General features: G+C 41.8%; 1 protein-coding gene across 1 annotated transcript in view; it reads right to left on the reverse strand.

Moving 5' to 3' along the window:
- Window positions 1-17,885, reverse strand: part of LOC121557597 (elastin) — an 89,899-nt gene that overhangs the window by 10,043 nt on the left and 61,971 nt on the right. The window contains exons 27-59 of the mRNA XM_041871159.1: window positions 17,341-17,373; window positions 17,104-17,157; window positions 16,788-16,826; window positions 16,620-16,691; window positions 16,387-16,425; window positions 16,205-16,291; window positions 16,046-16,081; window positions 15,830-15,955; window positions 15,594-15,728; window positions 15,425-15,496; window positions 15,108-15,146; window positions 14,938-14,973; window positions 14,674-14,841; window positions 14,473-14,538; window positions 12,235-12,321; window positions 11,161-11,196; window positions 10,939-11,049; window positions 10,724-10,846; window positions 10,522-10,617; window positions 10,396-10,428; window positions 10,058-10,207; window positions 9,852-9,893; window positions 7,290-7,340; window positions 4,691-4,711; window positions 4,283-4,309; window positions 3,973-3,996; window positions 3,796-3,843; window positions 2,882-2,911; window positions 2,171-2,206; window positions 1,637-1,678; window positions 1,334-1,390; window positions 357-425; window positions 31-78 (exon numbers count right to left, since the gene is read on the reverse strand). Coding sequence (XP_041727093.1) covers window positions 31-78; window positions 357-425; window positions 1,334-1,390; window positions 1,637-1,678; window positions 2,171-2,206; window positions 2,882-2,911; window positions 3,796-3,843; window positions 3,973-3,996; window positions 4,283-4,309; window positions 4,691-4,711; window positions 7,290-7,340; window positions 9,852-9,893; window positions 10,058-10,207; window positions 10,396-10,428; window positions 10,522-10,617; window positions 10,724-10,846; window positions 10,939-11,049; window positions 11,161-11,196; window positions 12,235-12,321; window positions 14,473-14,538; window positions 14,674-14,841; window positions 14,938-14,973; window positions 15,108-15,146; window positions 15,425-15,496; window positions 15,594-15,728; window positions 15,830-15,955; window positions 16,046-16,081; window positions 16,205-16,291; window positions 16,387-16,425; window positions 16,620-16,691; window positions 16,788-16,826; window positions 17,104-17,157; window positions 17,341-17,373 — 2,133 coding nt within the window. The remainder of the gene's footprint in view (window positions 1-30; window positions 79-356; window positions 426-1,333; window positions 1,391-1,636; window positions 1,679-2,170; window positions 2,207-2,881; window positions 2,912-3,795; window positions 3,844-3,972; window positions 3,997-4,282; window positions 4,310-4,690; window positions 4,712-7,289; window positions 7,341-9,851; window positions 9,894-10,057; window positions 10,208-10,395; window positions 10,429-10,521; window positions 10,618-10,723; window positions 10,847-10,938; window positions 11,050-11,160; window positions 11,197-12,234; window positions 12,322-14,472; window positions 14,539-14,673; window positions 14,842-14,937; window positions 14,974-15,107; window positions 15,147-15,424; window positions 15,497-15,593; window positions 15,729-15,829; window positions 15,956-16,045; window positions 16,082-16,204; window positions 16,292-16,386; window positions 16,426-16,619; window positions 16,692-16,787; window positions 16,827-17,103; window positions 17,158-17,340; window positions 17,374-17,885) is intronic.

Here is a 17,885-nt window from a genome sequence, read left to right on the forward strand (position 1 = left end):
GCTGGCCTGCTTCTCCTCTCTCATACATACCCTGTCCCTGTCCATAACCACCTTGACCATAACCATACGGGTATCCCCCTGAATCATGATGGAAAGAAAAGCAGCTTTATTCCTGACATGATGACCTCATTGCCTAGGGAACACCAGAGATTGTCTCAGCAAGATTTATGTAACACAATGTTGACCTGAGGTTAGGGAGAACGGAGTTACAATAAGCCATTGAAGTTATGGGATGGGGTTTAACTCAATATGTCTCTTTGTACGGCTCCATTATGGGGACATTGGGGATATTAAATGGTTCAGTTCCACAGAAAGCATGTTTATTTCCTAAGACAGGTACGAAACTGATTCCATACCTGCACCACCACCGGCTCCAGTAAGAGGAATACCTGCTCCTCCAGCCACACCGCCTGCTCCTCCCACAACTACAGGAGAGAACAAAACACAATGAGTGAGATCATATACAGTGAGCTCCAAAAGTATTGGGACAGTGACATTGTTTGTTGTTGTTTTGGCTCTGTACTCCAGCACTTTGGATTTGAAATGATACAATGACTATGAGGTTAAAGTGCAGACTATCCGCTTTAATTTGAGGGTATTTTCATCCATATCGGGTAAACCGTTCAGAAATGACAGGACTTTTTGTACATAGTCCCCCCATTTTAGGGGACCAAAAGTATTGGGACAAATTCACTTATATATGTATTAAAGTAGTCAAAGGTTTAGTATTTGGTCCCATTTCCTAGCACGCAATGATTACATCAAGCTTGTGACTGTACAAACTTGTTGGATGCATTAGCTGTTTGTTTTGGTATTGTTTCAGATTATTTAGTGTCCAATAGAAATAAATGGTAAATAATGTATTGCGTCATTTTGGAGTCACTTTTATTGTAAATATGAATACAATATGTTTCTAAACACTTCTACATTAATGTGGATGCTACCATAATTACGGATAATCCGGAATAAACCGTGAATAATGATGAGTGAGAAAGTTACAGAGGCATAAATATCATACTCCCCCCCCAAAATGCTAACCTCCCCTGTTATTGTAATGGTGAGAGGTTAGCATGCATTGGGAGTATGATATTTACACGTCTAGCTTTCTCACTTCTCATTATTTACGATTCATTCACGACAATCCGTAATCATGGTAGCATCCACATTAACGTAGAAGTGTTTAGAAACATATTCTATTCTTATCCAAAGTGCTGGAGTACAGAGCCAAAACAACAACAAGTGTGTCACTGTCCCAATACTTTTGGAGCTCATTGTACTGTAGCTACATCTTTAACAAACACTTCTTCTGACTCAGTCATGCACTGACACACACCTGGAGGTTTCAGGGGCTTGGCTCCAGGAAGTTGTCCAGCTCCTGCTCCGTATGGACCTGAGGAAATACAGAGATAATAAACGTAATTTGCAAAGCCTATTTTTACTCTCTACTCAACAGTGACTGTAATGCAATATCACCAGCGATATGGAAATTAGTTGATATTAATGGACAATTACCTAAATAAACCAATTACAGTGATGGGGATTTAGTCTGAGTAGGAATTAACCTAAAGCCGCACATGGCCATAGTGAATTAAGTTTGAGACTCCATTTCAAGGATGCAGACAGAGAATTGGCTTACTTCCATAGCCTCCTCCATAGGGATATCCACCAGCACCTGCACCTGTGGAGCAATATATGCCATTAAAACCCCATGGACATAACATATGGTTGGATGTGGGGCTGGAAGGGAGGTCACTTTGTACTGTAGTGTACCATCAAAGCTGTGGGATGGGACACTGATCTGATATGGAGTTATGTATGATGGTGGAAAGGACTATACAGTACTGCCAACTACCTCCTGTCTATGCTGAATGTCACACATAAGCTTTATTGTCCTAACTCTATCAACAATAATCTCTTCAACATGACCTTGTGATTTGATAGTGAAGAGCTACAGTGTGAAGCTTTTAAAGTGATGACATAAGAGGTTTACTGTGAGGTCAGTCTAGAGGTCAGAGTTCATGATCCAGTACGTCTGGTACAGTTCAAACTAGATGATGACGTGCTGTTTCCTTTCTTTGCCTATAATACTAGTTTTAAGAGACTGTGGTGAAGTGGCCTCCTATCCTCTCCTCCTCTTTCCTCCTCTCCTCTCCTCCTCTCTCATACATACCCTGTCTATACCCTTGACCATACCGGAGTTGTTCTGCTAAATCATGATGGAAAGAAAAGCACCTTTATTCCTGACAAGGGAACACCAGTAAGTTGCTCCATCAGGTCATGTAGCTAACATACTAATTCCAATAAAGTTAGCTGCTTCCTGCTTATATAACACATTTAATATGCCTTCAATATGTCAAAATATTACACAACTTATCCCTGGCCTGGCCATACAATTCAAAAAAAATGTTTTACAGAGAAGAGGCTGATACTGCTGTCCATTGCATACCAATCAGTCCTATAATTGATTCATGTGAATAAATCCTATTATTGATTCATGTAAAGAATGATTCATGTTAAGAGGGTAGGAACCCCTCATGTTCCATCATTAAATCAGAATATAATTATATATCATAATGTATGATTAAATCAGCATACCACTCATAAAGTGTGTAGTGGATTGATTAATTCTGCATCTATGAGTGTGTGAATAAAATACTGAATGGTGTAAGGATCTATAATATGATATATATGGACTACAATATATGGATCAAGCCAAGGTCACATCTCAGTTAAGTCATACAGTAGTTTGAAATAAAAACAGAGATGTGTGTGTGTGTGTGTGTGTGTGTGTTTGTGCATGTGTGTTTAAGCAGTGTGTGTGTCTGCTGCTAGTGCAGTGATAATAAGGTTGTGGTCTGCTATTCTCCTCTCTCATACATACCCTGTCCATAACCACCATACGGGTATCCCCCTAAATCATGATAACAAAGAAAAGCACCTTATTTCCTGACATGATGACCTCATCACCAGGGGACCCCAATGAATGGCTCAGTCAAATAATGTTAGTTAAGACAATAAATCAGAATATCCTAATGCAGACTCAGTCATGCAAGGCCTTTCAGGTTTAAGACCGCACACATTCATTTTGCACTCTCATCTGGTTTAAGATTTGTCATACATGGACCTTCATTTTATGTTGTAATGTAAATATGTATTTGAATGCTCAATAAAAATGGTTCACTTAAAGATATAGGCATAAATTGTTTTATTTCTGCCTCTAGTGAAGGAACTACCCAGCCAGCTGAGACAGAGATAACATATTTAACACATTCACAGGAGTTCAGGCAGTTAAATGAATTTGAGATTGATGGTGCAGAACTGTCTCTATCATCCTGATGCAAATAGCTTCGCCCTAAAGCTTTACCTCATACGGCATGGGTTTTAAAAAATGCATATAACGTGATGTGATATATAATGTGACTGTATATAGATGACTGGATCCACGTCTAGATTCGGTAAATTCTTTAATATTACATGTCCCAACAGCACCTTATAAAGGCCTGAGACTACTATCAAATCTAACTGCACCTTTTACTATCATATACTGTTGACTTGGCCTTATCGCTGTATGTCTTGAATCAATATGACTGTCTTGCAATGACTAACACGTTTTAGGTATGTCAACAAAAATTGTGGCCTGGGTCAGCATTATGCATATATGCATGTGAAAGTGTTCAATCACATTATTGGATGGGTTATGGATCTGAGTTGATGGTATCAATTTGCAGTTATAAACAACCAGTGATGTAATACTACTGCAATAAGATATTATTTGTAGGCTTTCAGAATCCTTACCTGCACCAGGTGGTTTAGGAGCTTTGCCACCTGCTACGACACCCACACCTGTAAATAATATAAGCCTAGTGTTTAGAGTACAGGCTGCTGTACTCCAGTAGCAACTACATGAGAAGTATTTGAAAGAAAACCAATACTATTTGAACCCAGGTCTGCTATGGTGGACATAATACTCACCAGGCTGAGCTGGGCCTGTACCAACTGGAAACAAAGAGAAAAGTCTTTAACACACAGTTACAGAGGCATATCTGTTCAAAGTAATGATAAATGAAAACCCCTACTAATGTTTGACTATACAGTAAATGAAAAAAAATCCCAGGTCAACAATGAAGATGAGCTGATAGTAAAGCAATCTAATATTGCTCTTCAAAGATAAGATAAGAAGAAAAGATAAGAAAGTACAGAAATGTTGATAGGTACAAGTAGGACGCCATTTTCATGCAGAAGGATTTTTACATTTTCAGGAGAATCTATTTCAATTACTTACCACTAGGTTGAAGCACACCAGCCCCAACTGTGAAGGCAATTATATGAATTATTACCAGTTAAGTCATAATTATAACAGTTATAATAATAATAATAATAAGCCATTTAGCAGACACTTTTATCCAAAGCGACTTATAGTCATGTGAGCATATATTTTTACGTATGGGTGGTCCCGGGGATCGAACCCACAACCCTGGTGTTACAAGCGCCATGCTCTACCAATTGAGCTACAGAAGACCACATAAAAAGTATTCCAAAATAGAATAACTTACCACTCAAAAAACTCAAAGAAAATGTTCAGTGATTCTAATGACAAATGTTGCAAAACTAGTGAAAATAAAGTATAATTGATGTTGGCTTGATAACAAATACAACAACTGTTCTGCAGTGGTAATGGTCCAGTACATACCTCCAGTTACTCCTGTGGCACCTGCAGCAAACCAACAGAAAGTTAATCAATGACGTGATATACTAATACAATGAATTTCCATGAAAATGAACAATAAAGGATTGTATCAAAGTACTCTATCCGAGATGCAACAAGACAGAGAGAAAATCACACAAAATGAAATACCTTAAAGATACACAAACATTTTAGTTTATAGACTGTGAAGAACAAATTTAAAGCAGGGGCTACAAAAAAATATGTGCTGGAAGAATGACACAGTAATATGTACTTTTGTGTCCATTTTCTCATAAAAACATTTTCAAACAATGTGGGATTTCTAATACAGTACTCTAAGTAAACATCCGGTAATAACAAGGATATGATCCCCTGCTGTACAAGATGGAGGCAGGACTTTAACTACCAAGGAGAACGAGTTAGTGCATACTGTACGTATCTACAGGGCTACCAGGCACAATCTCCATCGGAGCAATCTATATTGTGGAGCACATTAACAATAACTAGTAACATTACAGTATACTGTAAGTCAATCAGGTATTGACAAGTGTCAGATTAATCTAATTGGTTAAAAAGCGAAAGGAGGGAGGAGAGTGCAAAATGGGAGATATTTCAAGAGCAGCAAGCTGCAGAGTTAGTTGAGGGACAGAGAGAAGGAGCGTTTTAAGAGGACAAACTATTGCTAGAAAATACCTGAGGGACACTGGCAACACATTATCTTGTCAACACCCACATGAACATTACACTTTTATTTTTTTAATTTTTTTAGGAGGCCAAAACACTACAATGTTTTCACAAAGGAATCTAACAGAATCAACTGCTAATGACTGTCATATGGATTAAATGTTTATCAAAAGCCAATAAGTAATCGTGTCAAATGTTATGAAGTGCTTATGTAAGACATTGTAAAGAACATACAGTGGGGAGAACAAGTATTTGATACACTGCTGATTTTGCAGGTTTTCCTACTTACAAAGCATGTAGAGGTCTGTAATTTTTATCATAGGTATACTTAAACTGTGAGAGACGGAATCTAAAACAAAAATCCAGAAAATCACATGGTATGATTTTTAAGTAATTAATTTGCATTTTATTGCATGACATAAGTATTTGATCACCTACCAACCAGTAAGAATTCCAGCTCTCACAGACCTGTTAGTTTTTCTTTAAGAAGCCCTCCTGTTCTCCACTCATTACCTGTATTAACTGCACCTGTTTGAACTCGTTACCTGTATAAAAGACACCTGTCCACACACTCAATCAAACAGACTCCAACCTCTCCACAATGGCCAAGACCAGAGAGCTGTGTAAGAACATCAGGGATAAAATTGTAGACCTGCACAAGGCTGGGATGGGCTACAGGACAATAGGCAAGCAGCTTGGTGAGAAGGCAACAACTGTTGGCGCAATTATTAGAAAATGGAAGAAGTTCAAGATGACGGTCAATCACCCTCGGTCTGGGGCTCCATGCAAGATCTCACCTCGTGGGGCATCAATGATCATGAGGAAGGTGAGGGATCAGCCCAGAACTACACGGCAGGACCTGGTCAATGACCTGAAGAGAGCTGGGACCACAGTCTCAAAGAAAACCATTAGTAACACACTACGCCGTCATGGACTAAAATCCTGCAGCGCACGCAAGGTCCCCCCTGCTCAAGCCAGCGCATGTCCAGGCCCGTCTGAAGTTTGCCAATGACCATCTGGATGATCCAGAGGAGGAATGGGAGAAGGTCATGTGGTCTGATGAGACAAAAATAGAGCTTTTGGTCTAAACTCCACTCGCCGTGTTTGGAGGAAGAAGAAGGATGAGTACAACCCCAAGAACACCATCCCAACCGTGAAGCATGGAGGTGGAAACATCATTCTTTGGGGATGCTTTTCTGCAAAGGGGACAGGACGACTGCACCGTATTGAGGGGAGGATGGATGGCGAGTATCGCGAGATCTTGGCCAACAACCTCCTTCCCTCAGTAAGAGCATTGAAGATGGGTCGTGGCTGGGTCTTCCAGCATGACAACGACCCAAAACACACAGCCAGGGCAACTAAGGAGTGGCTCCGTAAGAAGCATCTCAAGGTCCTGGAGTGGCCTAGCCAGTCTCCAGACCTGAACCCAATAGAAAATCTTTGGAGGGAGCTGAAAGTCCGTATTGCCCAGCGACAGCCTGAAGGTTCTGGAGAAGGTCTGTATGGAGGAGTGGGCCAAAATCCCTGCTGCAGTGTGTGCAAACCTGGTCAAGACCTACAGGAAACATATGATCTCTGTAATTGCAAACAAAGGTTTCTGTACCAAATATTAAGTTCTGCTTTTCTGATGTATCAAATACTTATGTCATGCAATAAAATGCAAATTAATTACTTAAAAATCATACAATGTGATTTTCTGGATTTCTGTTTTAGATTCCGTCTCTCACAGTTGAAGTGTACCTATGATAAAAATTACAGACCTCTACATGCTTTGTAAGTAGGAAAACCTGCAAAATCGGCAGTGTATCCAATACTTGTTCTCCCTACTGTATGTGTATACTACACTCTTCAAATGAAGTGTAACTATGTCCTTTGTCAGAAAGGGTTTGATCATGCGAACACAGACAGCAGCAAGTCTTACTGGGCTCTGGCTCTGGGGCCTCTGTGGCCTGTGTGCCAATAGGTGTGCGATCTGCCAAAAGACAACAGGTTCCAGTTTCATCAATTGCAGTTGAAAATGACACAGGGTAGGGGAAACTAGCGTAGGGCAGAAGACATTATGGAGATCCTTGGCACTGCCATGGCAGGAGGGGAGGGGATAAGCTCCAGCTCCAGGTGGTGAATTGCTATTGGACCATACAACAATGCTAAAGGGGACAGCACTAGCAGAACATATATTAAGCTGTCTCTTGTTTGAGGGTTTGGGGAGAAGAGAGGGGGGCAAAGATGTTTGGGGTTCGGGAGGAGATAGGGCAGGGGACTGGCTTGAGCGATAATGCCATTGCTGTTTGATACACCTGCAGTGGAGCGCAGTTAGCGAGACAGCAGTGGTAGTGGTAGAAGATGGGGGAGTTAGCTTGGATGCTAAGCCTGTGTCTGTAGGCCATTGACGTCCTGATGAGGCCTGCTGGAAAAGTCTGATTTTTTAATTATTACTTGCATTATAATCAGTCTTTATCATAGAATAAAACATCTATGTCTATGGTATTCTATGGTACAGTAACTACCACTTTTTTTAACAGCTCTGTAAAATTCAGTGCATATTTCAAATACAGTATCTCAGGGGTTCTCAAAATGGGATCTGAGGTACTGTAGGGGGTCCGCGGCCAGATATATATATATATTTTTTTTTTACAGTTGAAGTCGGAAGTTTACATACACCATAGCCAAATACATTTAAACTCAGTTTTTCACAATTCCTAACATTTAATCCTAGTAAAAATTCCCTGTCTTAGGTCAGTTAGGATCACCACTTTATTAAGAATGTGAAATGTCAGAATAATAGTAGAGAGAATGATTTATTTCAGCTTTTATTTCTTTCATCACATTCCCAGTGGGTCAGAAGTTTACATACACTCAATTAGTATTTGGTAGCATTGCCTTTAAATTGTTTAACTTGGGTCAAACATATCAGGTAGCCTTCCACAAGCTTCCCACAATAAGTTGGGTGAATTTTGGCCCATTCCTCCTGACAGAGCTGGTGTAACTGAGTCAGGTTTGTAGGCCTCCTTGCTCGCACACACTTTTTCAGTTCTGCCCACACATTTTCTATAGGATTGAGGTCAGGGCTTTGTGATGGCCACTCCAATACCTTGACTTTGTTGTCCTTAAGCAATTTTGCTTGGGGTCATTGTCCATTTGGAAGACCCATTTGCGACCAAGCATTTCTCCAAAAAGTAAGATCTTTGTCCCCATGTGCAGTTGCAAACCGTAGTCTGTCTTTTTTATGGCGGTTTTGGAGCAGTGGCTTCTTCCTTGCTGAGCGGCCTTTCAGGTTATGTCGATATAGGACTTGTTTTACTGTGGATATAGATAATTTTGTACCTGTTTCCTCCAGCATCTTCACAAGGTCCTTTGCTGTTGTTCTGGGATTGATTTGCACTTTTCGCACTAAAGTACGTTCATCTCTAGGAGACAGAACGTGTCTCCTTCCTGAGCGGTATGAAGGCTGCGTGGTCCCATGGTGTTTATACTTGCATACTATTGTTTGTACAGATGAACGTGGTACCTTCAGGCGCTTGGAAATTGCTACCAAGGATGAACCAGACTTGTGGAGGTCTACAATTGTTTTTCTGAGTTCTTGGCTGATTTCTTTTGATTTCCCCATGATGTCAAGCAAAGAGGCACTGAGTTTGAAGGTAGGCCTTGAAATACATCCACAGGTACACCGCCAATTGACTCAAATTATGTCAATTAGCCTATCAGAAGCTTCTAAAGCCATGACATCATTTTCTGGAATTTTCCAAGCTGTTTAAAGGCACAGTCAACTTAGTGTTTGTAAACTTCTGACCCACTGGAATTGTGATCCAGTGAATTATAAGTGAAATAATCTGTCTGTAAACAATTGTTGGAAAAATTACTTGTGTCATGCACAAAGTAGATGTCCTAACGACTTGCCAAAACTATAATTTGTTAACAAGAAATTTGTGGAGTGGTTGAAAAACAAGTTTTAATGACTCCAACCTAAGTGTATGTAAACTTCCGATTTCAACTGTATATGTTTAATGAATATTACTAACAACGACAGATTAAACAAATTTTGTCCAAGGGATCCGTGGAATAAGTTTAGAGGGTGTAATACAATACAATACAATACAATGTTATATTATTAATCTACAATTTATGTTCTTGACCCTGGGCAACATGTGCCTGGGAGGCTCACAGGGATATTGGTATCCACAGTATTCCACCAGTTACCAAGCTTTGAACATTATACTTGTATTCCCCCAAAATGTTTTTTAATCATAAATGCACTGTAATTTAACCTTTAAAACTACCAAGTTTTCACTCTGCCCCATGACAAAATTTGTAGAATTGATTAATTTTCTATCACAAAAGGGGTCCCCGGCCCCAAAATGTTTGAGAACCCCTGCAGTAACTAACTCTTACTCTGTAGCTTTTGATATACAGAATTTGTAGTGATCAATGAGAAACAGATTAATTAAATCCAAAGTCTTGTTGAGTGCAAAACTTGTGGTTCTACCTGGGATGGGAGTTCCACCGGGTTCTAGAGATGGATCCTCTGCTGTAAAGGTGTCATAGTGTCACATTAGGATTTGTGGATTTTCTTTAAACCCTTCATTTTGGACCTCCTTGCGTAGTACTAGCAATTATCCTGAAGGAACTATCTATCTAGGCCAGGAAAAATAAACCTAGCAAGAATCAAAGGTGAAACTAGTTTCCATTTACCTGGTTTGCCTGCGATAGGTATCCCTGTGCCCACTGGTACGTCAATGCCCTCAGTTCCTCCAACACCACCACCCACTCCCACACCTGGTCTTGGAGTCGCTATAGGCGCTGGCACACCTTCACCACCGATGCCCGCCCCACTTGGCATACCTGCGTGCAGGCAAGAACATAGGTGAGGGTACAGTATAATCTCTTGAGCCATGGTGAAAATCTGATCCAGCTAACAAGAGAGAATAGGTACTGTACAGAGACCGCACAGAACAGACAAACAATATTGTTCTTCCACTGGTCTGCATTACATAGACTAAAAGTTATGATACAACGAGAGAGACTCTTACCATATTTAGCAGCTTTGGCCGCGGGATCATATCCTGCAATCACAAGCATCACATAATTCATATTCTCACTGCATTCTGCATCACATATCTGATGTCTTTACTATTCACACACATCCTCTGATGTACCTCCAGCTCCTACTCCTCCAGGTACTCCTCCCTGTCCTCCTCCTGCTCCTCCAAGTCCTCCTGTTCCTAGGCCTGTTCCTACACCTCCTGGGACTCCTGTGTAGAGGTTCACAAGGAAATGATATGATTTCAAAACTAGCACGAATGAGCATGAATTCCACCAATGTACCAACTCTGATGTTGCTGTTTTGAGTAATCTTACCATATTTAGCAGCTTTGGCTGCAGCGGGATTATATCCTCCAGCCCCAGGTACACCCCCTCCTCCTCCTGGTATTCCTCCTGCTCCTCCAGCTCCTATGCCTGCTCCTGCGCCTCCGGGGACTCCTGTAGTAGAGGGCCACAAGAAAACAATTGGATTTTGAATGAATGTCCAACTTCAGAACAGCCAAAGATAGACGTAAATTCAACTAATGTACCATATTTAGCCGCTTTGGCCGCAGCAGGGTTATATCCTCCAGCCCCCGGTACTCCTAGTGCTCCTCCAAGTCCTCCAGCTCCTAGGCCTGCTCCTGCACCTCCTGGTACTCCTGTGGTGGAGGGGTCACAAGAAAATGATAGTTAAAAGTAGACAGAAGTTTCAGTATGAATTGAACCAATGTACCAACTCTGATGTTGCTGTTTTGTGTGTTTTTCCTTACCATATTTAGCAGCTTTGGCCGCAGCAGGATTATATCCTGATATGCAAAAAGATAATAAATTAAAGACATCGTCCCTGATTTATGAACTCACTAAAACAATTGGGGGCCGTTACTAAAAAGCAAGCTCAATGGAGAATGTCCATTGAAAATGTTTTTTATTCCAGGATTAGACTTAATCTGTGTCCGGGAAACCGCCCTTTACAGAGATCAACATAATGTGTAGTATATATATTGAACAAAAATAGAAATGCAACATGTAAAGTGTTGGTCCCATGTTTCATGAGCTGAAATAAAAGATCTCAGAAATGTTCCATATGCACAAAAAGCTTATTTCTTGATTTGTTTTGGCGCAAATTTCTTTAAATCCCTGTTAGTGAGCAAATCCCCCTTTGCCAAGATAATCCATCCACCTGACAGGTGTGGCATATCAAGAAGCTGATTAAACAGCATGATCATTACACAGGTGCAGCTTGTTTGCTGGGGACAATAAAAGGCCACTCTAAAATGTGCAATTTTGTCACACAACACAATGCCACAGATGTCTCAAGTTTTGAAGGAGCGTGCAATTGGCATGCTGACTGCAGGAATATCCACCAGAGCTGTTGCCAGAGATTTGAATGTTCATTTCTCTACCATAACATTGTTTTAGAGAATTTGGCACTATGTCCAACAAGTCTCACAACCACAGACCATGTGTAACCACGCCAGCCCAGGACCTCCACATCCGGCTCCTTCACCTGCGGGATCGTCTGAGACCAGCCACCTGGACAGCTGATGAAACGGAGGAGTATTTCTGTCTGTAGTAAAGCCCTTTTGTGGGGAAAAACTCAGTCTGATTGGCCGGGCCTGGCTCCCCAGTGGGTGGACCTATGCCCTCCCAGGCCCACCCATGGCTGCGCCTCTGCCCAGTCATGTGAAATCCATAGATTAGGGCCTAATGAATGTATTTCAATTGACTGATTTCCTTATATGAACTGTAACTCAGTAAAATCGTTGAAATTGTTGCATGTTGCGTTTCTATTTTTGTCCAGTATAGTACAGTACATTTACAGGGCAAAGCCAAATCAGACTGACCTCCATATCCAGCCCCAGGTACCCCTCCATATCCACCCCCTGGCACTCCTCCTGCTCTCCCCGCCACGCCAGCTCCTCCTGGAACTCCTACAGATCAGGCTCAGGATGTTATGCCTTGGTGGTTTAAACAACAGTAATATCTAATGGTTGCTTCTTTGAAACCCAGTGGGAAAAAATCTAATATATTTAGGGGGGTTGGCACCACCGGTAGTATATCAGTACACACCTACTCATTCAAGGGTTTTTCTTTATTTTTTACTATTTTCTGCATTGTAGAATAATAGTGAAGACATCAAAACTATGAAATAACACATATGGAATCATGTAGTAAGGTTTAAACATATTTTAGATTTTAGATTCTTCAAAGTAGCCACCCTTTGCCTTGATGACAGCTTTGCACACTCTTGACATTCTCTCAACCAGCTTCATGAGGAATGTTTTTACAACAGTCTTTATGGAGTTCCCACATATGCAGAGCACTTGTTGGCTGCTTTTACTTCACTCTGCAGTCCAACTCATCCCAAACCATCTCAACTGGGTTGAGGTCGGGTGATTGTGGAGGTCAGGTCATCTGATGCAGCACTCCATCACTCTCCATCGTCAAATAGCCCTTACATAGCCTGGAGGTATGTTTTGGGTCATTGTCCTGTTGAAAAACAAATGATAGTCCCACTAAGCACAAACCAGATGGGATGGCGTATCGCTGCAGAATGCTGTGGTAGCCATGCTGGTTAAGAGTGCCTTGAATTCTAAATAAATCACTGACAGTGTCACCAGCAAAGCACCCCCACACAGTCACACCTCCTCCTCCATGCTTCACGGTGGGAACCACACATCCGTTCACCTACTCTGCGTCTCACAAAGACACTGCAGTTGGAACCAAAAATCTCAAATTTGGACTCATCAGACCAAAGGACAGATTTACACCGGTCTAATGTCCATTGCTCGTGTTTCTTGGCCCAAGCAAGTCTCTTCTTCTTATTGGTGTCCTTTAGTTGTGGTTTCTTTGCAGCAATTCGACCTTGAAGGCCTGATTCATGCAGTCTCCTCTGAACAGTTGATGTTGAGATGTGTCTGTGACTTGAACTCTGTGAAGCATTTATTTGGGCTGCAGTTTCTGAGGCTGGTAACTCTAATTAACTTATAATCTAAAGCAGAGGTAACTATGGGTCTTCCTTTCCTGTGGCGTTCCTCCTGAGAGCTAATTTCATCATAGCGCTTGATGGTTTTTGTGACTGCACTTGAAGAAACTTTCAAAGTTCTTGAAATTTCCTGGATTGACTGACCTTCATGTCTTAAAGTAATGATGGACTGTCGTTTCTCTTTGCTTATTTGAGCTGTTCTTGCCATAATATGGACTTGGTCTTTTACCAAATAGGGCTATCTTCTGTATACCACCCCTACCTTGTCACAAGTCAACTGATTGGCTCAAACGCATTAAGAAGGAAAGAAATTCCACAAATTAACTTTTAACAAGGCACACCTGTTAATTGAAATGTATTCCAGGTGACTACCTCATGAAGCTGGTTGAGAGAATGCCAAGAGTGTGCAAAGCTGTCATTAAGGCAAAGGGTGGCTACTTTGAAGAATCTCAAATATAAAATATATTTTGATTTGTTTAACACTTTTTTTGGTTACTACATCATTCCATATGTGTTATTTAATAGTTTTAATGTCTTCACTATTATTCTACAATGCAGAAAATAAAGCAAAACCCTGGAATGAGTAGGTGTGTCCAAACTTTTGACTGATACTGTATATTTTTACCCCTTTTTCATGATATCCAATTGGTAGTTACAGTCTTGTCCCATCGCTGCAATTCCCGTACGGACTCGGGAGAGGTGAAGGTCGAGAGCCATGCGTCCTCCGAAACACAACCCTGTCAAGCCGCACTGCTTCTTGACACACTTGCTCGCTTAACCCGGAAGCCAGCCGCACCAATGTGTCGGAGGAAACACCATACACCTGACGACCGAAGTCAGATTGCAGGCGCCCGGCCCACCACAAGGTGTCACTAGAGTGCAATGGGACAAGGACATTCCGGCCGGCCAAACCCTCCCCTAACCCGGACGACACTGGGCCAATTGTGCGCTGCCGGTCACGGCAGGCTGGGAACCCACGCCTCAAGCACTTCAATGCAGTGACTTAGAGCGCTGCGCCACTCGGGAGGCCCAGTACAGTATATTAATACAAAGGTTAGGCAGTACATTTGTCTAAATCATGGAGAGGATAATGTACCATATTTAGCAGCTTTGGCCGCAGCAGCAGCCCCTCCTGCTGGTACCCCTCCATATCCTCCATAGCCTGCAATACAAAACAAATAGCAAAGTTTATAAATTACCTCTTAAATGGTTTGATAAGACAGACCAAAGCTCCCCAATCATAGCAAACAGTATTAACTCTTCCAGATGACATTAGATTTCAACTTCTGGCGCAAACCTCCATATCCTGGTCCAGCCCCAGTCCCTGGTACTCCGCCTGCTCCTCCTAGGCCTGCTCCTCCTAGGCCTGCTCCTCCAGGTCCTAGGCCTGCTCCTCCAGGTCCCAGGCCTGCTCCTCCAGGTCCTAGGCCTGCTCCTCCAGGTCCTAGGCCTGCTCCTCCAGGTCCTGGGACTCCACAAGAATAATGTTATTATTTAGAAATAATGTCTCCATTCAGAACTGCTTAAGGGACAGTAGACATGTTACTCTTCTTCTTCTTACCATATTTAGCAGCTTTGGCCGCTGCAGGATTATATCCTGAAATGGAAAAAGTGAATAAATTAAAAACATTACTCCTGCACCCCAAGCCTCATAATACAGTAGTATTGCTAACACTGGTTTATGCTATCAGTTCATGATATTATATCAAGTTGGCATCATTGGAAACGTACCTCCTGCCCCTCTTGCTGCCCCTCCATATCCCCCATAGCCTGTCAATCAAAACACGGAACATCATCAACCTATTAGCACTATAAGGCAATGTACCCCACTTGACCTTAAAACCAAACCCTCTGCTCAACCCCACTATTTAACTCCACTGCTTAAACCTATTTAAAACCAACTCTACCCCTATGCAAAGTTTGCAAACTACATATAGATGTGCTGTACATAAGAACAAATACATAGTGTATGTGTGAACACTGCCCTTACTTCCACCCCTCCACCAGACCCTTCCATCCCACATGGGCAACCCCTTTGGTGTACGTACCCCCAGGCCTGGGATATCCTCCAGCAGGCACGCCACCATATCCACCCCCTGGCCCACCAGCAGCCCCCTGACCTATAACACAGGAGAGGGCAATCCATGAGTTGACACATGGTAATTACAAATGTACAGAAATGTCACCATGAATTCAACCGATTTACATTTTTCTTACCATATTTAGCTGCTTTGGCTGCAGCAGGATTATATCCTCCAGCCCCAGGTACACCCCCTGCTCCTCCTCCAGGTACTCCTCCTGCTCCTCCAAGTCCTCCTGCTCCTAGGCCTGTTCCTAGACCTCCTGGAACTCCTGTGTGTTCACATGGGAATTATATAATTTCAAAACCAGAAATGTCAGCATGAATTCCACCAATGTACCATCTCTGATGTTGTTGTTTTGAGTGATCTTACCATATTTAGCAGCTTTGGCTGCAGCGGGATTATATCCTCCAGCCCCAGGTACACCCGCTACTCCTCCTCCTGGTACTCCTCCTGCTCCTCCAGCTCCTAGGCCTGCTCCTGCACCTCCAGGGACTCCTGTGGTAGAAAACATTAGGATTTTGCTGTTAAGTCATGGCTAACTTAACAATTGAAAAGATACAGTAGACTTGTCACTTTTCTTCTTACCATATTTAGCTGCTTTGGCAGCGGCTGGATTATATCCTACAATGAAATAAATGAATAGATAAAAAACGTGATTTTCAAAGTCACACTTTCCAAGCCGCATAATGCAGTAGCATACAAAACAGTGTGAAAGCATTGGAGAAGTCAAGCATCATGACTTACCTCCAGCCCCAGCTCCTCCTGCTGGTATCCCCCCTGTTCCTCCAAGACCGCCAGCTCCTAGGCCTGCCCCTGCACCTCCTGGGACCCCTATGGTCGAGGAAAAAAGAAAACCATTGGATTTCAAATTCAACGATTGTATCAACACTGAATGAGACTGGCCTGATATCAAGTGATTTTCTTACCATATTTAGCAGCTTTGGCAGCGGCAGCAGGATTGTATCCTGAAAAACAAAACAATGACATTAATTCAAAACATCTCTCCTGACTTGGATAATATAACAAAACTGCATTTCCAGCCTCATATCCTGAAATGTAATAAGAGCATGAGATATAAATACCACCTTAGATAATCCAAGCACTGGTTTATACTGTTCATTCATGAAATTGTTATAAGCCTTAGACCATGATGAGATACCTCCAGCCCCAGCCCCTGGTACCCCTCCTCCAAGTCCTCCAGCTCCTAGGCCTGCTCCTGCACCTCCTGGTACTCCCATGGTGGAGGGTCACAAGAAATATATCAGCATACATTAAGCAATGTACCAACACTGAATGAGCCTAAAGTTGTTTAAAGTGGTTTTCTTACCATATTTAGCAGCTTTGGCAGCGGCGGCAGGATTGTATCCTAAAATACAAAATAATTAAATTAATTTACAGCATCCCTCCTGACTTGAATAGCAAAATACAACTGCATTTCTAGCCCCATAAAATAGCAGCAGACAGCACAGAGTGGCTGGAGGGTAGAAATGACTGTATATCTTTATGATTCAAATGAACTTGAACATGAACATTTGTCTTACCATGAATTTCAGAGTCTCCTCAAGCAGTCGTTTATGCTATGAATTAATTCATGAAATTGCTACAAGCGTGAGATACTATAGTGCAATAATTAGATAAGCTACCTCCAGGCCCTGAAAAAGCCCCTGCTCCCCCAAATCCAGCACCCCCTGGAACACCTACAGGGAGGGAAACATCCATACAGTATATTATATGATAAATTATATTATTAAAAAAGACCAGTGTGAGTTGGAGCTGGCTAAGCCAATGAATGAAGCCTTTCAGTGAGCGATGGTGTCTTAACAGCATTGTAAAGGCTGTGGCCTGGGCAGCTTTGGGATGTTTTGGTTAGTTATCCTCACCGTAATAGGGAGGCCTGGCACCCGCTCCATAGCCTGTTCAGAGATTATGAAAATGGTGATGGTGTTAAAGATATCTGCTGCATTGAGTTTAAAGCTGCAGTGCCAATCCAGGTTAGTGCACTTGATAGGAGTTAAGACAATACAGTATTATAACGTATATACAAGGATTGCACTGGTTACCAACTCTCAGATTGGGGTATGCTTGAGCAAGGCACATCATCTACATAACAGCTTCATGCAGAGCCCAGTGGCTGGCATAATGTACAGTGGGGTACATAATTATTGGCACCCTTGATAAAGATGAGCAAAAAAGTATATTAAATATATATTACAAATACTCAGCTATAATGTATGCTCCAAAATTTTTGGGGGATTACATTATTTTATATTAATACAATTGACAATAAAAAGAGGGGTCAAAATTACTGGCACCCCTGTTTTCAATACTCTAGCACAGAGTTTTATAACGACACAGAGTTTTATGAGATTGAAAACATGTTGGGAGGGATCTTAGAACATTCCTCCATATGGAATCATTCCAGATC

This window comes from Coregonus clupeaformis, unplaced genomic scaffold (genome assembly GCF_020615455.1).
Source record: "Coregonus clupeaformis isolate EN_2021a unplaced genomic scaffold, ASM2061545v1 scaf0035, whole genome shotgun sequence".
NCBI lineage: Eukaryota > Metazoa > Chordata > Actinopteri > Salmoniformes > Salmonidae > Coregonus > Coregonus clupeaformis.